The 24,814-nt window shown below is 35.1% G+C and overlaps 3 protein-coding genes across 3 annotated transcripts; 2 read left to right on the top strand and 1 right to left on the bottom strand.

Moving 5' to 3' along the window:
* Positions 1 to 2,222: 2,222 nt before the first annotated feature.
* Positions 2,223 to 5,462, top strand: LOC148929643 (uncharacterized). The gene is made up of 3 exons (XM_089056970.1): positions 2,223 to 2,383; positions 4,931 to 5,066; positions 5,151 to 5,462. Exons 1-3 carry the CDS (start codon positions 2,223 to 2,225, stop codon positions 5,460 to 5,462), a joined length of 609 nt encoding a protein of 202 aa, XP_088913096.1.
* A 3,250-nt stretch (positions 5,463 to 8,712) lies between these two features.
* LOC148929642 (E3 ubiquitin-protein ligase ATL31-like) lies at positions 8,713 to 10,114 on the bottom strand. The gene is made up of 2 exons (XM_089056969.1): positions 10,014 to 10,114; positions 8,713 to 9,430 (listed from the first exon to the last, which is right to left on the bottom strand). The coding sequence occupies exons 1-2, from the start codon at positions 10,112 to 10,114 to the stop codon at positions 8,713 to 8,715; spliced, it is 819 nt and encodes a 272-aa protein (XP_088913095.1).
* A 10,676-nt stretch (positions 10,115 to 20,790) lies between these two features.
* LOC148929641 (trihelix transcription factor ENAP2-like) lies at positions 20,791 to 22,599 on the top strand. Its single transcript, XM_089056077.1, has 2 exons — positions 20,791 to 21,831; positions 22,396 to 22,599. Exons 1-2 carry the CDS (start codon positions 20,889 to 20,891, stop codon positions 22,407 to 22,409), a joined length of 957 nt encoding a protein of 318 aa, XP_088912203.1. The 5' UTR covers positions 20,791 to 20,888; the 3' UTR covers positions 22,410 to 22,599.
* Positions 22,600 to 24,814: the final 2,215 nt, after the last annotated feature.

The raw sequence follows: 24,814 nt of genomic DNA, 5'->3' as shown, positions 1-24,814 counted from the left end.
CATATAATTTTGATTAATAAGATAAGAACAAATAAATAGTTTGGTACCGGATAGATTTTAAAACTGATATACAAATCTAAAATTTTGGGAATGAGACATATCTTATGTTTTTTTTTTTTTAAATTCTAATTTATATAACTTTATTATTTCCTTTTAAATGAAACGAAAATTGAATAAATATGGTGTAAAACTGTAAATCAATTTTTTAAAATCAAATTAAATACCTTTTATTTAAATTAATTCAGTTCCCTAAATTTTACCCTAGATTGAAGTCACATCTCGCAAGGCGGCGCCGCCAAATTTGGGTTTTCTTCATTTATTTTGTTATTTTTCAGTTGATTTTCTGTTTATGTTATCTCAACCCTCTTTAAATATTGAATATTTGAAGTGTTTTTTTATGAAGGAAAATTTGTAAGATAACAAGAGACATTCTAAGAAGGATCCCAATTTGAAACATTATGAGTTGCAAGTGTGTTTGTAAATCATGGCACGATCTGATAGAAGGGGATGGGTTTATGAAGTCGTATACTATGAAACCAGGCATCGCTTTCTCTATCGAAACATGGGGTACGTAGTCTGCGATGAGGACCACAAGCCACTTATCCGATTCGACGTGCCTTCTCCACATTATAAAAGTTTTTCTATAATTGGTTCGGCTAATGGCTTGCTTTTGGTGCGGTAGAGATGCGATAATACTCTTTTTGTAATCAATCCGATTACCCGTGAATATATCAACCATGATGGTCCACCTAGTTATGCATTTAAAAAAGGATGCCTTTTTGGATTCAGAGTGATCAAATTAAGTGGACCTTATAAAATTGACCTTAACTCTAATTAATAGTACTTGAATCTAAAATCTAAAAAATGCAAAACGTTAGAGTTTTTTGGAGTATCACCACTAATATATATTTTTACCCAAATATAGGGAACTGGATTAATGATCAATCCGTTACTAAAATTACGACTGATTATATCATAACTTCACATTTTTCAATTAGCCCACAATCGCATATTTGGTTACACAAAATCAGTCACGTCTTTAACTTTTACTGCGTGTGAATAACTTAATACACATAGTATGTTGGAATATTTTTTGTCATATGACTATTGACGAAGATATAAAAGTTAATAAATTGACCACTATTAAAATTGCAAAATTGACTAAACATTGATCAAACTTGATGTTTAATGCAACAATTTGCTTACTATTAATAAATTTTCTCCATAATACTACCAAATAGATGTGGAAATTGATAGCATAACAAATGATGCAGCTAGGGAAAAAATAAAAAACTGTTAATATGGTTCAAATAAAATGAGATCTTATAATATGCACAAGACATCCAAACTATTACAAGATCTATTAAAACAAAAAAAACTAGTGTAAAAATCTACTAACGTAGAGAAAATGGTTTGGCTCTTAATGACTTGACATTGTGAATCCCCGTACTTGTAAACGAAAGAAAACTAGGGGTGTACAAAACGAAGCTTGGGGTGTACAAAGGCGTACTAGAAAAAAAGTGGACTCTTCTATAATGCTCTACTCTTTTAGTAATTTTGGAATATATACATATTTCACCCATATGATTCGCGAACATAAGCTTACCAAATGGCAAAACTTTTATTGGGAAAAAATATCCATTAATACCTGGCAAGATATATTCTTTTATCCAAGAATTCGTATCTCCATAGTTGTCCATTATCCAGATAACAAAATTCTGATAATCTGAACTATCAGTTAAACATAGTCGATCCTCCAAAATTTTTACCTTGCAACTGGTCAAATATTTGATGTGAAAAGGGAGAAAAAAGCTGGTAAAGAGCTCAGTTTCAAGTTCAACACAACACATCAAGAGATTTCCCTTTGAATCAGCTGCGGACCAGTGAAGATTTCCGTTATAAAACGGAGCAACCAAGCATTGAGGGCTGACCGGTGCTACTTCTTGAATGCATCTCCACAACTCTCTTCCTCCTAGAGTGTATACATAAAGAGTGCATACGAAATGAGACCCTGTATATTTATGATGAGCCGCACATAAAATCTTATATTGCCCGCTTGTTTTGCTCACACCGAATCCAAATGTGTAACTACCATACTTGGAATCAAAGCTAGGCAGAGGAGGAAACACGAAATATTCACAAGTCAGTGGATTGCACACGAAAAGAGATTTCACGCATGCATGCCACACCAGAAGGAGACCATTGACTGAATCAATCACGACATGTCTGTTACAGTCAATAACGACATATTTGTAACAAGGATGAGTAGCGGAACATGGAAAGTGAGGGAACCAGAACCCGAAAAGTCGCTTGAATGCCTCATCGCAGACCGTGTACCCTTTGCCTTCGTTAGCGAAAACGAGATACGGTTTCGGAATACACGGTAAAACAAACTCACCCCCTTCTATCAGATTCCGCCATGATTTACAAACGCACTTGCACATTATAATGCTTTTAATCGGAAGTCTTACAAGGATCGCATTTGTAATCTCTCGCGGTAGATTTGTTACCAAATCTTCCTTCATTAGAACCAAAATATAATCGATTAATCATAATAAGTCTAAACAGAATTAATATATGAACAAGAATCATGAAAAATAGCAAGTGAATTAATGAAGAAAACCTCTGGCTCTAGTAAAAGCTTGCAGCAACAAATTCCCATTGCTTCTTTCTCCTTCTTCCACTAGTTTTTAATTGATATTTCGCTGTATATAATTTTGATTAATTGAAAGATAAGAACAAATAAATAGTTTGGTACCGAAAGATTTTAAAACCGATATACAAATCTAAACTTTTGGGAATGGACATTTATCTGCGACATCATACCTTAATTTTTTTTTTTTTCATAATTATAATTTAGATTTAGATTTGACTCTATGAAAAAATAGGAAAATGGAAAAAATACACGTTGATAAACATTCATTGCTACTTTAATTTAATTTGATAAAATGAAATAAAATTTGATTAAGATAAGGACATAAATAAGTAAATAACCTTCTTACCGATAATTATTCAACCCTATAATGAGATAGGACCTTTTTAAAGATCTTATAACACGGGTCTTGTTAGGTTGAGATTATTTAGCTAAATTGAGAAATGAGATGCAATAAGTAAATAACCTTCTTACCGATAATTATTCAACCCTATAATGAGATAGGACCTTTTTAAAGATCTTATAACACGGGTCTTGTTAGGTTGAGATTATTTAGCTAAATTGAGAAATGAGATGCAATATGGGCCACTAATCCACAAGATTAACAAAATGTCAACAAATACCACATTATGTCAACAAGGGGGTATAATTGTCTTTTCATTAAATTGTGTTTGAAATCATTTTCTAAAATCCTCTCTAAAACTCTAGCTTCAACATTCAAATCTTCAAATCTTCAACATTCAAATATTCAAATCTTCAAATCTTCAACATTCATATCTTCAAATCTTCAAATCTTCAAAATTCAAATGTTCAAATCTTCGAATCTTCAAATCTCTTCAACATTCAAATATTCAAATCTTCAACATTCATATCTTCAAATCTTCAACATTCAAATCTTCAAATCTTCAACATTCATATCTTCAAATCTTCAAATCTTCAAAATTCAAATGTTCAAATCTTCGAATCTTCAAATCTCTTCAACATTTAAATCTTCAAATCTTCAACATTCAAATCTTCAAATCTTCAAATCTTCAACATTCAAATCTTCAAATCTTCGAATCTTCAACATTTAAATTTTCAACATTCAAATCTTCAAATCTTCGAATCTTCAACAATCAACATTCAATAAAATAACACTTATAATTCACATATCAATACCGAGAATATCGAATGTCAACAACTCGTATTAAAATGTCAACAACTAACAAATAACACTTACAATTCACATATCAATACCGAGAATATCGAATGTCAACAACACGTTTTAAAATGTCAACAACTAAAAAATAACACTTACAATTCACATATCAATATCGAGAATATCAAATGTCAACAACTCGTATTAAAATATCAACAACTAACAAATAACACTTACTATTCACATATCAATACCGAGAATATCGAATGTCAACAACTCGTATTAAAATGTCAACAACTAAAAAATAACACTTACAATTGACATATCAATACCGAGAATATCCAATGTCAACAACTAAAAAATAACACTTATAATTCACATATCAATACCGAGAATATCCAATGTCAACAACTCGTATTAAAATGTCAATAACTAAAAATAACACTTATAATTCACATATCAATACTGAAAATATCGAATGTCAATAACTCATATTAAAATGTCAACAACTAACAAATAACACTTACAATTCAATTATCAATACCAAAAATATCGAATGTCAACAACTCGTATTAAAATGTCAACAACTAAAAAATAACACTTACAATTGACATATCAATACCGAGAATATCCAATGTCAACAACTAAAAAATAACACTTATAATTCACATATCAATACCGAGAATATCCAATGTCAACAACTCGTATTAAAATGTCAACAACTAAAAAATAACACTTATAATTCACATATCAACTACGATGTCAACAACAAACATTATTCATGTCAACTACGATGTCAACAACAAACGTTATTTATGTCAACTATTATGTCAACAACAACATTTTACAAATTATTAATGTCAATAACAAATATTTTCATGTCAACGACCTATTTTATTTATGTCAACAACAACGTTTTACATATAATTCATGTCAACAACAATATTTTACATATAATTTATGTCAACAACAATATTTTACATATAATTTATGTCAACAATATTAATAAGGGAATTAATGTGTATGATTGAGGGTAGTTCTCAAGCAATAACTGTAGAGAGACGAGCAACTGAATCAAATTTGAATTAATGGAATATTCAAACATAACAAGAATACTGTGAAATTTTTCGCAATTGAAGTTTGAATATCAATATCGGCGTTGTTTCCGCTGCCTACGAACAGAGTCAGATCTACATTCCTCCTCCGCAGGTCCGACATCGAGAAGCTGAAATCCGCCACCAAATCGTCGGCGTCGTCGATTATCGCCGCCGCAGCGTATGTCTGGAGCTGTATGGTGAAATCGGGCGACAAATCCGACGAAAATGCGGCGGAGCTTTTCATCATACCTGCTGACGCCAGGGGGAGGACGGATCCGACGATATCGGAGAATTACTTCGGAAATTGCATCGTCAGCTGGCGGCGGAGGACGGATTCGCGGCGGCGGCTGAGGCAATTGGCGCGGAGATAGAGGGGAAATTGAAAAACAGAGATGAGATTTTGAGAGGAGCGGAGAATTGGATGTCGGATATCTTCAAATGCTTCGGGAAGAGCGTGCTCGGAGTTTCTGGATCGACGAGATTCGTTCTGTTGAAGGCGAATTTTGGATGGGGAAAGGCGAGGAAATTGGAGGTGCTGTCGATTGATGGAGAGAATTATTCAATGTTACTGTAGCTCGAGTGATTTCAATGGCAGATTTGAGATGGATTAAGAGAGAGAATGTAGAGAGGTGAGAAATCACGAGAGACTGTTTCAATTGTGGTTGTTTTCATTTGTTTTTATTGAATTTACTGTTATACCCTTTCATAATAAATTAATCTAAAAATATTTTTTGTGTGGCAAAATCTGGACCACTCATTTAATGAAAATGAGTGGCTGATATTGCATCTCATTTCTCAATTATCCTAAAAAATCTCAATTGATCATGGACCTATATATATAATTGTATAATACTCCACCTTTTTCTCGATCAACCATACTTACACTATCAAATAGTAGTAGTATAACATTAACAAATGATGAGATAAATAAAAATTAAGTTAATTTTATAAATATGGATTTCATGGATCAAATGAGGTGAGATGTATGTTATGCCTTCTAATGACCACAATGTCTTGAAATCCCAACTATGCTAGTAATCGAAAGAAAGCTTGGGGTGTAAAAAAGCAATATTGGAATAACATGGACATATTTGAAGAAAATAACATGTCACAGTATTTTTTGGAGTATATAAATAATTAGTTATTATCTGAATTATCTAGCGTAGACGAAAAGAAGATTTGGGAAATGATTACGATTTAAAAGAATCAAATTGTAATGTCTCTATACCATATTATATATTCTTATACTCTTCCAATAATTACGATTTATATTTTAACTAATATACCATAATACAATTTTCCTTTGATTATGAAAGAAAAATCAAATCAATTAATCAAACTAAGTATATATCTTTATAAAAAAAACACATCAAGATTCTCATATTATATATTACTCCCTGAATTAAATTGAGAAATCGAGAAATCTCAAAATCTTATTCTCAACAAGATCTCAAAAACTTAATTCTCTGAATTTAGATGATGAATTCAGTTCCTTATATTTGATTTGAAGTCATATTTTCGCAGAGGCGGCGGCGAGACGGCGGCGCGATTGAATTACGGCGGAGAACGAAACGAGATGAGTGGTTATTTGACTGAACTTCTTAGCCAGTGGAAGCCATTATCACTACCTAAGGTTTTCTTCATTTATTTCTTATTTTTCACATTGATTTTCCGTTGTTTATTATTATTATTATTATTATTAGTAGTAGTAGTAGTAGTATTGTTGTTATTATTATTTTTAGCCTATTTAGACTTTACATACACTAAATATTTCTTTCCACAAAATGAAGGAAGATTTGTTCACAAGTCTCCCGCGAGAGATAACAATAGACATTCTAAGAAGGGTCACGGTTAGAAGCATTATTAGATGCAAGCATGTTTGTAAATTGTGGCGCGATTTAATAGAAGGGGATGAGTTTATGCCTTTGTATAGTATGAGCCCATGCCTGATTTTCTCTTACCGAAAGATGGGATACGTAGTCTGCAGCGATGAGGCCCACGAGCCACTTTTCCGATTCAACGTGCCTATTCCTCATAGTGGTTCTTACATAATCGATTCAGCTAATGATATGCTTTTGATGTGGGATAGACGGCGTGATATTCTTTTTACATTCAATCCAATTACTCGTAATTACATCAAGCTTGATCCTCTGCCTACACCTATACGAGATGGATTCACTTTTGGATTTGGAGTGAGCAAATTAAGTGGACAGTATAAGATTTTATATATTAATCGAAATAGGTCATATTTTGTACATAATCTTCTAGGACAAGGAAAAGGAGGGTGGAGAAACATCTCCTCTCCACCAGAGTGGATCTATGAAGTTCACGGTGATAAAGCTGCATTTTTGAATGGAAATCTTCATTGGTTGGCATATGATATCACGTGGAATCCCCTGTTATGTTGCTTTGATCTTGAAACCGAGCTCTTCACTAGTTTTTCTCTTCCTATTAAAATTGATAATATTTTTCAGAAGATATGTGTTTTGGGGGATCATTTATGTGTATGTGATCATCGTTCAAGTGATCGGGCTGTCATTTGGTTGATGAAGGACTACAGAGATAAGAGTTCTTGGATAAAGGAATATAACTTCACTTATCAAGACAAGATGGATATTTCTCCACTCAAAATTTTGGCAAATGGTGACTTAATGTTTACACAGCCATTTGAGGGTTGGCTATCTATCTATTCCAAAAGCAAGGATACTATTGTGGAACGTTCGATTCTTCAAAAATCCGACTGTAACTATAAATTTTTATCCAGCTTTATTATTTACACCCCTTGCTAAAATCTGCTTTAGCTTCACCCTATGCTTACTTTGGCAACATAGTTCATTTACTTTCATGGATTTTTTGTAATGTTTTACTGTCTTACCTTCATGATTTTATTTTATCTTCATTTATTTTATACTCTCTCCGTCCCAGTTCGACCCAGTATTCTATTTTGGGCCGTCCCACATAATTTGTCCCACTTCACTTTTACCATTTTTAGTAGTGGACCCAATATTCCACTAACTCGTTCCTTCTCATATTTTATTATAAAATTAATCCTTTAAAAGTGGGACCCACACCAACTTTTTCAACTCACTTTCCATTATATTTCTTAAAACTCGTGCAAGGTCAAAGTGTCCCAAATCCAAATTATCTGGGACGGAGGGAGTATAACACAATTTTTAAATTTTTATGCACAAAAGAAATACAAAAATTAAATTGGGATGGAGAAAGTACTGGCTTAACCATATTAACCATTTGTATTCGTATGACTATTATATCCACAAACAAAATAACAAAAATTAAAGTAAAAGAATATACACATAGGAGTATTACTCCCTCCGTCCCACAAAGATTGTCTCACTTTGACCGGACACGAGTTTTAAGAAATGTAATGAAAATTGAGTTAGAAAAAGTTAGTGGAACGTGAGTCCTACTTTTATATATTAGTTTTATAATAAAATGTGAGTAGAAATAAGTTAATGGAATATGAGGTCCACTACCAAAAATGGTAAAAAATGAAATGGGACAAACTTTGTGGGACGGACCAAAATGGATAAATGGGACAATCTTTGTGGGACGGAGGGAGTATTTCAAAACAATCATACTAAATCATTAAAAATGTAATTGAAATAAAAAATAAAATGCACAAGTATCACATAAGTATATAATTCAGATAAACTGATAAACTCATGAAAGAGATATGCAGTATGCATGTGGAGTATAAAGAGAACGAAATAAATTCCAATAGATCAACTAAAAAATTAAAAATTAAAAAAAAAAAAAAAAATAAGACATAACCACAAATTGTGAATTAAAGGAGGAATCGAACATTACTGCAACATTGCCCGGTCTATAACCTCCTTCCGCACACCCTCGGGCAACCTCAGTGTAAACCGGTCGAGATTCTCGCCCGGTTGGACCAGCGGGTGCGACCAGAACTTACCGAACCCGAGCACCTTCGGCCTCTGAATCGACCACGACCTCCTTGCTGGTGGCTGCGGATGATCACCTTCGTCCACTTGGATTACAATCTCGTCGTCTCTGGATGATCGATCACTCTGTTCCCTTGCCTCCTCCGACTGGACCGGGTCCGGACCGGTCTGCCGGGCGAGATCGGCCCGGCAGACCGGACAGGTGGTGCTGGAGGCGAGCCAGCGGTCGATGCAGTCGCGGTGGAACACATGGTCGCATTTGGGGAGCAAACGCAGCGTTTCACGGTCTTCGAACTCGGTGAGGCAGACGGCGCACTCGAGCGCGCCCTTGCCGATCTTGTGGTCCTTCACCTCGGAGAAGGAGAAGGTAGGGAGCGCCTTGATCGCCGACGCGTCGAGGCCGCGGGAGGAGCAGCGTCCGTAGATGAATAAGATGCTGAAGTAGAGGGCGGCGCCGACGGGGATGGCGATGAGGTTGGCGATGAGGTCGGCCGTGGCGTACATGTTATCTGGATTGGGGCTTGGTTGGGCTGCCGCCGGCGAAGGGGATAGAAAGAGGAGGAGGAAGAAGAAGAAGAAGAAGCAGAAGAGGGAGACGGTGTAGTTGTTAGTATGCCTTAAACTTTTATAAGATTATGTTTCCTGATTGGAATAGGATTATGTTTTCTAGGCCCAGTCTGTCTTATGTGTGTTTATTTTTATTGGAGTAGAGCACATAAAATCTTTATAGAATTATGTTTTCTAATTGGGATAGGATTATGTTTCCTAGGCCCAGTCTGGCTCGTGTGTGCTTATTTTTATTAGAGTAGAGCACATAATTCTGTTATCTGTAGTAATAATCTGAAAACACTCTGAATAAAATTTATTCTCCGTTTTCTGCCCATGGACGTAGCCAACAACATTGGTGAACCACGTAAATCTTTCTTCTACTATATTCTGTCACAACAATAGGGCTGAGGATGTGATCTTTTGGGATTAATATATTTTTAAAATATTAAATTTCAATTTTAAATTAATTAAACAAAATTAGAATCTATAATGAATAAAAATCTATACAAATCAACAAAGAAGCATAATAAATTTGAAATAAATCGCATAGTATAATGTTTAAACATTAAATCATGAAATAAGAAGATAAAAATCTATCACAATAAAGAATTAAACACCGATGGATTCCTCTTACCAGAGATATGATATACAGCAGGCTACTCGTTGGATCGAGTAGGTCCTTCCTTTCTCGTTGCTTCTGTTGATTGTATTCATACATCAGCACCTCCAAGGTATTACCATGCTTCATCATATTGATATGGTCTTCTGATTTGTGTCAAAGCATAATTTATGTTTATATTTAAATAATGATATCCATTGCAACTAATTATACCACTAAACATCTATAGATTCGTACCTCTATAATTTTAATTCTTCCTCTAAACAACAACTAGTGAATTTCTAAATTATCTAGCGTGTACGGAGACAAAAATCTTGAGTGAAGACGAAAAGAAGATTTGGGAAATGATTACGATTTAAAAGAATCAAATTGTAATGTCTCTATACCATATTATATTTTTTCCATAACGATTTATATTTTAACTAATAAACCCTAATACAATTTTCCTTTGATTATGAAAGGAAAATCAAATCAATTAATCAAACTAAGTATCTTTATATATAAAAAAATACATCAAGATTCTCATATTATATATTACTCCCTGAATTAAATTGAGAAATCTCAAACTAAATATTTGTTTCCACAAAATGAAGGAAGATTTGCTCACAAGTCTCCCGCAAGCGATAGCAATAGACATTCTAAGAAGAGTCCCGCTTAGAAGCATTATCATTTGCAAGCATGTTTGTAAATCGTGGCGCGATTTGATAAAAGGGGATGAGTTTATGATGTCGTATACTATGAAACCATGCCTGATTTTCATTGACCGAAAAATGGGGTACGTAGTCTGCAGCGATGAGACCCACGAGCCACTTTATCAATTCAACGTGCCTACTCGACATAAAGGTTCTTCTATAATCGGTTCAGCTAATGGTATGCTTTTGATGTGGAATACATATCGTGATATTCTTTTTACATTCAATCCAATTACCGGTAATTATATCGAGCTTGATCCTCTGCCTATACCTACACGATATGAATTTGCTTTGGGATTTGGAGTGAGCAAATTAAATGGACAGTATAAGATTTTATATGCTAATAGGCGGAATAGTTCATATTTTGTACATAATCTCCCGGGACAAGGAAAAGGAGGGTGGAGAAACATCTCCGTTCCACCAGAGTGGATTTATGTAATTAATTATGATAATGCTGTATTTTTCAATGGAAATCTTTACTGGCTGGCAATGGATATGTTCACGTGTAATGTTTCCGCGTTATGTTGCTTTGATCTTGAAACCGAGCTCTTCACTAGTTTTTCTCTTCCTATGGAATTTGATGGTATTTTTCAGAAGATATGTGTTTTGGGGGGTCATCTATGTGTATGTGATCAACATTCACTTTATGATGGTGTTGTCATTTGGTCGATGAAGGACTATGGAGATATGAATTCTTGGATAAAGGAATATACCTTCACTTATCGAGACTGGATGCGAATGTCTCCACTCAAAATTTTGGCAAATGGCGACTTAGTGTTTACGAAGCCTATTGATGGTTGGCTATCTATTTACTCCAAAAGCACGGATACTATTGTGGAACGTTCGATTCTTCAAAACTCCCGCTATTATAGTGGTGATTCCAGCTTTGTTATTTACACCCCTAGCTAAAATCAGCTTTAGCTTCACCTTTGCTTACTTTGGCAACATAGTTCTTCTACTTTCTTTGATTTTTGTACTGTTTTTCGTCTTAGCCAGTGGAAGCCATTATCAGAACCTAAGGTTTTCTTCATTTATTTATTATTTTTCAGTTGATTTTCTGTTTATATTATTATTATTATTATTGTTATATTAAGCCTCTTTTAACTTTAAATACACTGAATATTTCTTTCCTCAAAATGAAGGAAGCAGGTTTGTTCACAAATATTTCTTTACATTTGGTTAAATTATTCGTATCACAAATATTTTATATTTGGAACTGTTCATGAATTTCAATTAATTTTAAAAAATTAATATATTACATCTGTTTCCTCTTGCTCGATATAGGAAATGATTAAAATTTTAAAATTAAATATTGAAGATTTGGGAAAAGACTGTATCCTAATTCTTAATGCTATTTTGAATGGAGATAAACCACTTTTAAAGAATCAAACTAGATTAAATATTCTTATCCTTAACATTGAAGTATTTATATACAGGATAGTATTATTGAGACATAATGTCTTTATTATATCATAACACTCTATTATTTATTTTTTTCATAATTATATATTTTGATAAATAAAAGGAAATTTGGATAAATATGTATATCAATTTATAATAAAAGGAAAATCAAATCAAATTAAATATCTTTACCTTAAAAAATACATACCATATATCAAGATTCACATATTATATATATTATGTTTACATATTCATTAAGTTGTACCCTTGATTAAAGTCATATTTTCCGAGGCGGCGGATTTGAAGCCACTATCAGAGCCCGAAGTTTTCTTCATTTATTTGTCATTTTTCAATTGATTTTCTGTTTATTTTGTTATTGTTTTTATTATCTTAATCCTCTATAAACTATAAATACACTAAATAGTCTTTCCTCAAAATGAAAGAAGGCCTCTTCACAAGTCTCCCACAAGAGATAACAATAGAGATCCTAAGAAGAGTCCCGCTTAGAAGCGTTTTGGGGTGCAAGCATGTTTGTAAATCGTGGCGCGATCTGATAGAAGGGGATGACTTTATGGCGTCGTATGCTATGCAACCAGGCTTGGTTTTCTCGGATAAAAACATGTACGTAGTCTGTGATGAGGCCCACAAGCCACTTTTCCAATTCGACGTGCCTACTCCTCACAATAAAAATACGTGTATAATTGGTTCAGCTAATGGTTTGCTTTTGGTACGGGATAGAAGCTATGATACTCTTTTTATATTCGATCCAATTACCTCTTATTATAAAGAGCTTGATCCTCTGCCTCAGCGAGACACGTGGTTTTTTGGATTTGGAGTCAGCAAATTAAGCGGTCAATATAAGATTTTAGATATCAATCAACATGGATCATATTTTGTGTATACTCATCCAGGAGGAGGATGGTGGAGAAGAATCTCCGCTCCACCGCAGTGGAGCCTTTACCTGGTTTATCATGTTCATGACGATAATGCTGTATTTTTCAACGGAAATCTTCACTGGTTGGCACATGATTCTGAGAAGAATCTCTTGATATGTTGTTTTGATCTTGAAACCGAGCTCTTCACCAGTTTTTCACTTCCTAGTGATTTTGATGGTGGTTATCCGAAGCTATGTGTTTTGGGAGGTCAGCTATGTTTTTGTCATGTTTCAAAGGTTGACCGTGCTGTTATTTGGTTGATGAAGGACTATGGAGACGGGGATTCCTGGGTAAAGGAATATAGCTTCACTCTTCTATTCATGATGCAATTTTGTCCGCTCAAAGTCTTGGTAAATGGCGACTTGGTGTTCACAATGCGCTATGAGGGTCGACTATTTATCTACTCCAAAAGCACTAATAGTACCGTGAAACGTTCGATTCTTCCACGACCCCACTTATATTATAATAATCACTCTAGCTTTGTTATTTACACCCCTAACTTAAATCTGTTTAAGTTTCGCCCTAGGCTTACTTTGGCAACATAGTTCATTTACTTTCATTGATTTTTGTACTGTTTTTCGTATTAATAGACAATCACTAGTGTTTTTCGTAGTACAATTTATCGTTAAGGTGTGTTTGGTTTGTTGGTTAGGAAAAAGTAGGAATGTGACAGTAAAATTGTATTTCTTTGATTTGTAGGTTAGTCAAATTTACACGTTTGCTTAAATCATTCATTGCTACTTTAATTTAATTTGATAAAAGGGATTCAGATGAATTAAGATGGACATAATAATCTTTTAATTATAATTATTTGACCCTATAATGGTATACTGTAAAGATCTTGTAACTCTATACTGCATAATTGTGTAAATTATAGTAATATACTCAAGGATTAGTATAAAGTAAGATTGATTAAATGTTTTGTTTATTTTTTTATTAAAAAAGAAATGACTCAATTTAGTTGGAATATTCCGAAAATTGATATGATTCAACCTAATTATTGATATGATTCAACCTAATTGGGACGAAGGGAGTATAACAAACGATGAGGATAAAGAAAAACTAAAATAATTGTATACATATGGATCAAATGACATGAGATGTATAATAGACATACAAAGACCAAGTTAAAACTTTTATAAGGATCTAATAAAATAAAACAAAGAAAATTGTACAAAATTCTAAGAACATACCATGAAATGTATTGCCTTTCTAATGACTCAACGTTCTGAAACCCCAAGCCAGTAAGGTAAAGAGAGATTGGGGAACATGGATATCTTTGAAGAAAATGGCATGCCACAGTGTTTTTAGAGTATAGTAATTAATTATAATTTTTCGATGCGAATAATTGATTATTATTGTTATTAATATACTATTATTTCGTGTGATAAGAACAAATAAATAGATTGAATATTATCTATATATTTTAAAACTACTAGATACATATCTAAAATGGTAGTAATAAAATGTAAACTCATACAAACTCCAAACTTTTCAACACAATGTCAACACAACGTCAACACAATGTCAATACAATGTAAAATTTCGAGATTTTGATGTTAACACAATATCAACACAATGTCAATACAACGTCAACACGATGTCAATACAATGTAAAATTTCAAGATTTTAATGTTCAACACAATATCAACACAATGTCAACGCGGTGTCAAACGTTGACACTGTGTTGATATTTTCAGTAGCTATTATTTTGTAATCCGCTGACATTTTTTAACAGTCCAATTCATAGTTTGGAATTGTATTAGAGTTTTTATTTTATCACATTTCTATCTAAAATTATGTACAAGTTTAAAATTTTATGGTCCGTTAATTTGTTTACACCAAATTTCCAACCTTCATTTTTTGATAAATATAATTTTAACAAATTCAATCTACTAATATACTCCAAATTAAATCACAAAAATACTACATATATTAGTATTATCACTAATTTCAGATGATTGATTCAGTTCCCTAAATTATACCCTAGATTGAAGTCATATCTTCCCTAGGCGCCGCCGCCAATTTTCGGTTGCGGAGAGGCGGCGGCGATGAGTTCGGATCTGACTGAGCGTCTTAGCCAATGGAAGCCATTATCAGAACCTAAGGTTTTCTTCATTTAATTAATACTTATTTTTCAGTTGATTTTATGTTTATGTTATCTTAAACCCTTTTTAAATATTGAATATTTGAATATTTCTTTATGAAGGAAAATTTGTTCACATGTCTCCCCCAAACGATAACAAGAGACATTCTAAGAAGGGTCCCGATTAGAAGCATTATGAGTTGCAAGCATGTTTGTAAATCATGGCGCGATCTGATAGAAAGGGGTGAGTTTATGGAGTCGTATACTATGAAACCGGGACTCGTTTTCTCTAATCGAAACATGGGGTACGTAGTATGCGATGAGGACCACAAGCCACTTTTAAGATTCGACGTGCCTTCTCCTCACAATAAAAATTCATCTATTATTGATTCGGCTAATGGCTTGCTTTTGGTGCGGGATAGATGTGATAATACACTTTTTGTAATCAATCCAGTAACCCGTGAAAATATCAACTTTCCGCCTAGGAATGCATTTAAAAAAAGATGCCTTTTTGGATTCGAAGTGAGCAAATTAAGTGGACTGTATAAGATTTTATGTGGTTATGAATGTACGTTGTATTTTGTATATACTCTAGGAAGAGGAGGAAGAGGGTGGAGAAGCATTTCCGTGGTACCATGGAGCCCTTACCTTAGTGATTATCATAATGATAATGCATTATTTTTAAACGGAAATCTTCACTGGTAGGCAACTGATTTCATGGAGAATCTTTTAGCTTGTTGCTTTTATCTTGAAACTGAACTCTTTACTAGTTATTCTCTTCCTAGTGATTATGATGGTAGAGATAGGAAGGTATGTGTTTTGGGAGATCAGCTATGTGTATTTCATGTTTTGAAGTGTGGGCGTGCTGTTATTTGGTCGATGAAGAACTATGGGGATGAGAATTCTTGGGTGAAGGAATATTCCTTCACTCTTCCATTTCCATTTCATGTTTGCCCCCTCAGTGTTTTGGCGAATGGTGATTTGGAGTTCGCAATGCCTTTTTATGGCGTATTATTTATCTACTCCAAAAACATGGATGCGGTTATGGTAAAGTGGCTTCTTCAACCTTCCCTCTTTCATTATAATCACTATTCAAGCTTTGTTATTTACACTCCCAACCCCAGCTTGAATCTGTTTAAGGTTCCCCCTAAGCTTAAAACTGCTTAAGGTTCCCCCAAGCTTACATAGTTCATGTTCTTCCATTAATTTTTATATTGTTTATCTTATTCATAAATCCTTCTTGTTTTTAGTATTAATAGACCTTTATTGTTTTTAATCAACAATCACTAGTGTTTTTCCTTCAATTTATCATTAAGGTGTAATTTTCTTTTGTTAGCTTCTCAATGTTGTAACTATCAAGAATCTACCATAAAATTACACTCCAATATATTCACATCTTTTAGTCATTACCAAAACATTAATCCCTAATATTTTTTCCTAGTTGTATATAAATTATATATGTGCATTGTCAAAGAAACACACAAAATGAAATCTTCTCTAGATTTGGGACATTTATTAATGCCGGATGGAGAGATTGAATTTTACTCATTATCCATGAAAATATGATTTGTTTTCTATATAAAAAATTTCGAGTTTTTAATTTAAATGTATGGATTATAGTGAATTAATTATAAGCACCTTCTCGTGTTATCTTTTTGTCCATTCTTTCCCGAATTGAATCATCATGTATCTATCTAGTATAGAGTCTTGGTTAATTCAAATTCATTATAGAAGTAAAAATCAAAATTTTCCCAAACCCAAATACCTTTCACCCTATATATATCTAAGTATTGGGCCAATTGTGTCAGTATTTAATGTGGGCCTTTACACATTAAATGTTTACAAAAAATTGAAGAGGAATGGGCTGACTATACATCTGATTTCTGCACATTTTATTTCCACAGCTGAGGCCCGTTTAGATTCCAATTGTAAAGCCCATTATGTATTTATCAAATTTTAGATCTGGTTTTTAAAAGACTAAAATTTAAAATTGCTTTTCAACATTTTTCAAAAAAAAAAAAAAAAAGACTTTTAGTAATATACATTAAACATGCTAATTTTTGGTGTAAGATTATATATTTTGGTTTATAAGTAAACATTTAAGCGACCAATTACATTTTAACCTGATTAATAAGTGAAAATCAATGAATAGTACCAGACACTAAGAGCATCCACAACGTTGCCTCGTTGCGGACTCGGTCTCGTCTCGACGAGACGAGACGGCATCGAGACAGCGTTGCGGCTTCCGTCTCGTCTCGACGCCCGACGCGTCCCGGCGAGGCAAGCCTCGAGCTCGCGAGACACGCGCCCGGCGCCACGTGGCGCGCGCGGGCTGCTGGAGTGACGCCCACTCGCCGACCCGCGAGTGGGCATCGGATTTATGACGTCATAATTCAATTTTTTTTTAAATCAGATTTTTCAAAAAAAAATAAATTTAAAATTAAAATAAAAAACGGTAATATTACCGCTGAACAGTCATATTTTTAAATTTTTTTTTTTTTTATATATTCTATATATACTCTTCTCCATTCTCCATTTTACACACAAACACACATCTATTCTCTCATCTCTCTTTCTTTCCTCTCCAATCACTTCTATAAAATCATTCCTTTATTTTTTTCTTCTCCCAAATTTAATCAATTATGGATCTATTTGATCAAATGCGTCGAATAATGGAAGAATCGCTAGAAGCAGATCGACGTAGGGAGGAGGAAGCCGCCGCGCCTCCTAGGCGACGCCGGACATCATCCACCGTAACCGGGAGGAAGCCGCCGCAAGGTTGGAACGTGATTACTTCAATCCGAACCCGGTGTGGGGAGATATCTACTTCCGTCGCCGTTTCCGTATGTCACGCCCGCTATTTTTGCATATCGCGAATACATTGGCGGCACGGGAAGAGTTCTTCATAGAAGGGTTCGACGCTGTTGGTCATCCTAGCCACACGACGCTCCAGAAATGTACTGCGGCGATCCGTCAGCTTGCTACTGGACAAACGGCGGATGCGTTCGACGAATACCTGCATGTCAGAGAATCCACTGGGCGACTTTGTTTGTTGAACTTCTCCAAAGGCGTCCGGGCAGCCTTCACCGCCGAATTTCTGAAGAAGCCAACCACCGCAGATTGTCAGTTCTGCTCCGTCTTCACGAACAAGTGCACGGATTCCTCGGGATGCTCGGGAGTGTCGATTGCATGCATTGGCAATGGAAGAATTGCCCTGTGGCGTTGAAGGGGTCATACACGAGCGGCCACAAAGGCACCCACCCCACCGTTATACTCGAGGAGTCGCCGACTACCGGCTATGGATTTGGCATGCGTATATTGGGGTCCCCGGCTTGAACAACGACATCAACGTGCTCAACAACTCCGACCTCTTCGCTGAAGTTCTGAATGGTAAAGCGCCGGCCATCAACTTCGTCGCTAACAATCACCAGTATAAAATGGGGTACTATCTTGCCGACGGCATCTATCCGAAGTGGCCAATCTTCGTAAAGACGTTCAACAGGCCTACGGACGAAAAACAGTCTCTTTTTGCGCAGAAGCAAGAGTCTGCTCGCAAGGATGTGGAGAGAGCGTTCGGGGTTCTCCAAGCTCGATGGAACATTATCAAAGCCCCGGCTCGACAGTGGTTTATGGAGAATATGGTCGACATCATGTATACGTGCATAATCTTGCACAAAATTGTCGCCGACGAAGGACCTGAGGCGGGAAATTGGTTCGACCCTGAAACCCCGGGAAGCTCAACCGCAAGTAATCCGCCTCGAACGGGAGTGCATCCGTCTTTGCAAGAGCGGTTGTCTATTCGGGCAAGGACACGTGATTCTACCGCCCACGCCCAACTCCAGGAGGATCTAATGGAGCACATTTGGGCAAAATTTGGCAACCATTAGATGATCGTCACTAGAGAACTCCTTCTTCTGCTTCTTTGCCTCCATTTTTTTTATTTGAGTTTAAGTGTGCAATTTGTAATTTCTAGTTTTTTAATTATGTCTTTTTTATTTTTTTAGGTATTTTAAATTGTAATTTTATTTTATTTATAATGAAGTGTGTTTTTTATTAATTGAATTTGTTGGAATTAAAAATAAAAAATGAAATTGAATGGATAGTTAAGAGATGGTTAAGAGATGATTAAGAGATGAAGAGTTGCAGATGTTGTCTCTTAGTTAAGAGATGAGCTGAAAAGTACAGTGGGGCCCGTGAATAGTGAAAAGATGAGACGGTTAAGAGACGGATAAGAGATAGCGTTGCAGATGGCCTAACACACTTATTGTGTATGACCAAATTGTTTTTTTTTTTTTTTTCATTCAAGACTAATTTTGGACTTTTAAAAGCGAGCTATTAAATATAAACAAAATCATTTTGTCTAGAACCATAAGCTAATTTCTTTGTGAGCAATGTGACCAATTTTTAACTTTATACTCTTAAAAATTACTTTGAAAAAAAATAATTTTCAAAAAAATATAAATATCTATCAATATATATTAATATTATTGCATATGATTTAATTATTGTTAATCTGTTATACAGATATTTTTTTAAAATCTGTTATACAGATTATATATCCATTTATTCAGCACACAAAATAAATAAGTATAAGTAATATGAATATATTTATATTTTAAAAATTCTGATTTTATACTAGTACTATTTAAAATAATTATATTTTAATTTGGTAGTGATGTCCAAGTTATGATAGGTCAATTTGATACTTGAAAAATTCAAGCTTAAAAATTTGAGATATTGATTAATTTTCTATTTTCTTCTAACCCGTAAATCTTACTCCTTCTGTCCCAAGGAAAATAATTCATTTCTTAGACGTAACAAGACTTTATATTAAGCGAAGAGAAAATAAAATATTGATAAATACAATTTATTTTTAGAAATAAAACATGTTTGTGAGTCATTTCCGTTGGAACAATAGAAATATTATTCTATTGATATTAAAAATAACAAATATTTTTTAAAAAACTACTACAAATACAATAATTTGAATATACTCACATGTAACATTGACATTTTTCTCACTTTACTAAACTTAATATTTTGTACTCCCTTCATCCCACAAAAGATGTCACAATTTCCTTTTTAGTTTGTCCCATAAAAGATACTTCCTTCGTCCCGGAGTATTAGACTCACTTCTTTTGGGCACATGATTTAAGAAATTGATATTTAAATAGTTAAAGTGGAGAGAGTAAAAAGTACGAGAGAGGGAAAAAGTAGAAGAGAGAAGAGAGAAAAAAGTAGGTGTAGAATAAAATAAGATAGATGCTTTTTGCTAAAAAAGGAAATGAGTCTAATATGTTGGGATATCCAAAAAGGAAAGTTGGTCTAATATCTTGGGACGGATGGAGTATCACATTTCTCTTTTTGGAAAAATTCTTTCTCACACATGAATATAAAAATTATATTTTCTCTCTTCAATTAACATGTAAAACAAAATTTTCTAAAATCTCATGCCGTCCCACAAATGTGACATCTTTTGTGGGACTCATGGAATAGTACTCATTTTCCTAATGATTACGGTGACTAATATTTCGATTACAAACATTTTAACTAAATTATATCCCATCGTAAATCAAGAATACGACATTACAAATACATTCGGAAAAAAGAAAAATTAAGAAAGTAGAATATTTATTCGGCGATAATAAGTAGAAAGGCCACAAAACTGGTCCTCCAATTCTGAAAAAGCCCAAATATTTCAATTCATTAGACATTCCCATCTTACAAAATTATATCGCTCCGCCACCGCCACCGCCACCGCCTCCTCCGCCGCCGATCCGATCCCAACCGACATGTCCCCTCCACCTCCCCCTTCCCCTCCTCCCTCCCCCCGCCGCCACACATCGCCGTATCAAAATCTCTCCCCTTCCTCCCCTCCGAAGCCGTCTCCGGCGGCGGCGGCGTCGGCGAAGATCGCCGCTTTCCCGAGCCGCGAGGAGGCGACCCGAACGCTGATCGACGCGTGGGGTCGCCTCTACATCCAACTCAACCGCGGCAACCTCCGCCAAAACCACTGGCGCGAGGTCGCCGACGCCGTCAACGCCGCCCACGCCACCAAACAACTCCGCCGCACCGACGTCCAGTGCAAAAACCGCATCGACACCGCCAAGAAGAAATTCAAGATCGAGAAATCCAAATCCGTCCAATCCAACGGCCGCTACGCCTCCTCCTGGCCCCACTTCCACACCCTCGACGCCCTCATCGGCGCCGCCGCCGCCGGCAAGAATCTCCGCCGGAAAATCTCTCCGCCACCGGAGATCTCCCCATCTCCGTCTCCGACCATATCGCCGGCGCCGACCTCCGGTCACCGGAAAATTTCTCCGGCGGCCGGCCGCCGGAGTACGGATCCCTCCCCGGGCCGTCTCCCCTGGTCGGTGCCGGTGGGGCCCAGGTCGAAGCGGCCGGGGCCCATCAGCGTCGCGGAGAGGAACTTCTCGGTCATGGCGGCCGCCGCGGCCGCGATGGAGGCCGAGGCTTATGGCGACAACGGCCTCGCGGTCGGGTCAGTGGATAAGAAGAGGAAGGTGGCGACGGCGTCGGGGAGGGCGGGGATGCGAGAAGGGTACCGGATGTTGTCGGAGGCAATAACGAGGTTCGCGGAGATATACGAGAGAGTCGAGGCAGCGAAGCAGAGGCAGATGGCGGAGTTTGAGAAGCAGAGGATGCAGTTTGCTAAGGATTTGGAGCTTCTTAGAACTCAGGTTCAATTCGACAGCTTCATGAATTTCACAAAGAGTAAGTCATTTATTTCCTCTTCTTTATTTGTTTCATTTCTTATGTATAATTGTTGATCTAATCTAATACCCAATATTAAACCAATTATCTTAACTCATTCATTTCCGGTCCAATTGTCTTTAGCCCTTTCTTATCATAGGTCCTTTAATCTTTAATCTCAAAGCATTAGAGTCTATCATTCTGTCTCAACTATTCTGAGTCGTATTTTTTCTAGTTGTGTTATTTATCGAACAGAAGTTCGACCCTCTATTTCTTAATTAACAAACTAATTGCAAACTTATTTTGGGTACTCTGTTTGCAAATCATATAGACTACGATCATAAGATTATTTCTAATTATGGGATGAAATTCAAATACTACACCTTTGTATAAAATTTTACAAAGAAAGCAATGAAATTTAAGTGCCAGATTATTGTCTTTGTTGACTTTCCATTGCAATGTGTTTCTTCACCGAATTCGACCTACTTAGCTTGCTTGTTGTGAGGCCGATAATGAGATTTGAATTCTTGATGCTCGATTATATTTCTGTGAATTCTTATATTATTTTTATTTTTTGTGTAACAGACAGTTATTTGTAGAGGTGGTGAAATGGGCTGGTCATTGCTCAAAATATAAGTATATGTTCTTCTTAGTTAGTAACTATGCACATAAGTTTCGCTAATTTTATATAATCTGTAGTTACTCTCTTATGTAACAAACCATGTTGATGGAATGCTTTTGATACAATGGTGGTACATTTTGTGCAGCGTTTTAATTGTTTTAGCTTTAGCCACGAGGAATATTTTGTATAGTAGTATAAGCTATTAATTTATCTGATTTTGTTACCTTATAGAATTATGGTCAATATTTGTGCTTATTGCAAAATTTACGTGGCACAATCGGCGAATGATAAAATAAATCATCCATATCACTTATCAGTACGAATACATATTTGGTTGCAAAAACGGATAAAATCAATAGTCAAGAGTATTTTAAAAATAAGAATTATAATTAAAAATAATGATGAAAGTTTAGTAGTATTTTTAATAACCACAAAATGTATGGTAAGCGTAACATTTTCCTTAAAAAAAATGAGAAGGCAAAATAATTGTTACTACTTGGGATGGGCTATTTGGGCCTTTGAGCCTTTCGGCAATCTTTTTTATTCTTCTCTATATTAGCCCATATAGAAAAGCCCATGCTTTCTTTGAAGGAAAACTTCAAAATTTTAGGATGTCTCCGTTTTGTTATTAAACAAAAAATGAAGCATTGCTCAATCCATGCGATAATGTTTGTCATAGCCAATATAATGACTCGTGAATATGTCAAGCATCCTCGTCTGCCTACGAATTTGTGTTTCCATAAGTCATTATTTGAATTTAATTTGGAGTGACGAAAGAATAGGTATAGAGCCAAAAGATGTGCCACCAAGGGCATTGACAGTATATATACCTTATCGAACAATGATATCTTAAATAACATGTTGTATATGTAACTGCCATGTCGTTACCTTATCAACTTTTTGGTATAACAAATATTCAATGCCGATATCACATTGGTTATTTGATAAGTGAAAAAATGCATATCCTATTGTACAAACTCCAAATTACGATTTGAACTATTAGAAAATGTCAACAGATAACAAAATAATAAACAAAAAATGTCAAAATAGCATCAACAGTCACTGTGTTGATATTTTTTATTGGTGTTATTTTGTCATCTGTTGATATTTTCTAACATCCAGATCATATTACTACGTGATATATCCAATCAGTTATAATTGCATAAAATATTATACGCAACATAGAATAGCAACTTTTTGCATACTCTTCTTGCAATTCTGCCCATCAGAAATTGGCTGCGTTGCCACTGCGGCCAAAACATATAAATCATACTTCCTCCGTCCCACTTTAGGAGTTCCGGTTGAGTTCGGCACAGGTTTTAAGAAATATAAAGGAAAGTTGGTGAAAAAACATAATGGAATGTGGGTCCTACTTTTATATACTATTAGTTTTATAATAAAATGTGAGTGGAAAAGGTGAGTGGAATGTGGGGCCTATTACCAATTATGGAATATTCCAACTGGGACTCCTAAAGTGGAACACCCAAAAATAGTAAACCGAGACTCCTAAAGTGGGACGGAGGGAGTATTTAATTATTTAGATAGTAGTTATATGAATAGCCGTTTAAGATAGGGTCATACTATTTTATCTCTTATTCAATGTTCACTATCGAGATGATTGGTAATAAATAGAGAATTTAATGCACAATTAATAGTAAAATACAAGAGAGATTTAGAGAAAAAAATAGTTCGATTATTATTGATGAAGAATGAAGTTCATCTCATTATAAATAAAATGAAAAAGAGAAGGCGATTCATATTTCAATGTAAAAAAAATGAAAGAACACTAATATTGATTGTTGACGAAATGGAGCAACAACCGTAAATTTGGTTTTGAATTCGTTAATTAAGGGAAAAAATTTACTTTGAGCCAAAGTTTTTGTAACTATTTTTATGTTTACAATATGAAGATGACTTTTTTTTTAATCTTATTTTAAAGTTTTTGTAACTATTCGTTAATTTGAAATGGAGCAACCACAGTAAATTAACGGTCAACGTGTTTAACCACCATTAAAGATTAAAAGTCTAAATTGGTTAAAATTGGATTAAATACGTTGACCGTTAAAAAATTAACGAAACTATTGACGGAGGACCAATTATGATCGATTTGAAATGTGCAGGTCCAAAAAATCCAAATGAGTTTCTATCCAGATATAAAAACAATAACTATTTTTAACTATTGCATTAATATGCTTACACAACAACAACAAGCATCCATTTCAAGTATCAAAACAGAAACAGTTTTCAGCAGAAGCATATGATTGCTTTTCGGGATGCTCTAGGCAACGAACCAAGCTTCTCCGCGAGCTCTTGCAGCTGCACAGCCGAGTATTGGGGGATGTTGCCGTTATCCTCCCCAATGTACCAATACGTATTGGTCCC

Source organism: Salvia hispanica, chromosome 4, assembly GCF_029641045.1.
Source record: "Salvia hispanica isolate PSC_SH4W2 chromosome 4, Shi_PSC_v1, whole genome shotgun sequence".
NCBI classification, from domain to species: Eukaryota; Viridiplantae; Streptophyta; class Magnoliopsida; order Lamiales; family Lamiaceae; genus Salvia; species Salvia hispanica.
The sequence above is the reverse complement of the archived record's forward strand: the minus strand, read 5'-3'. Positions and strand labels throughout refer to the sequence as shown.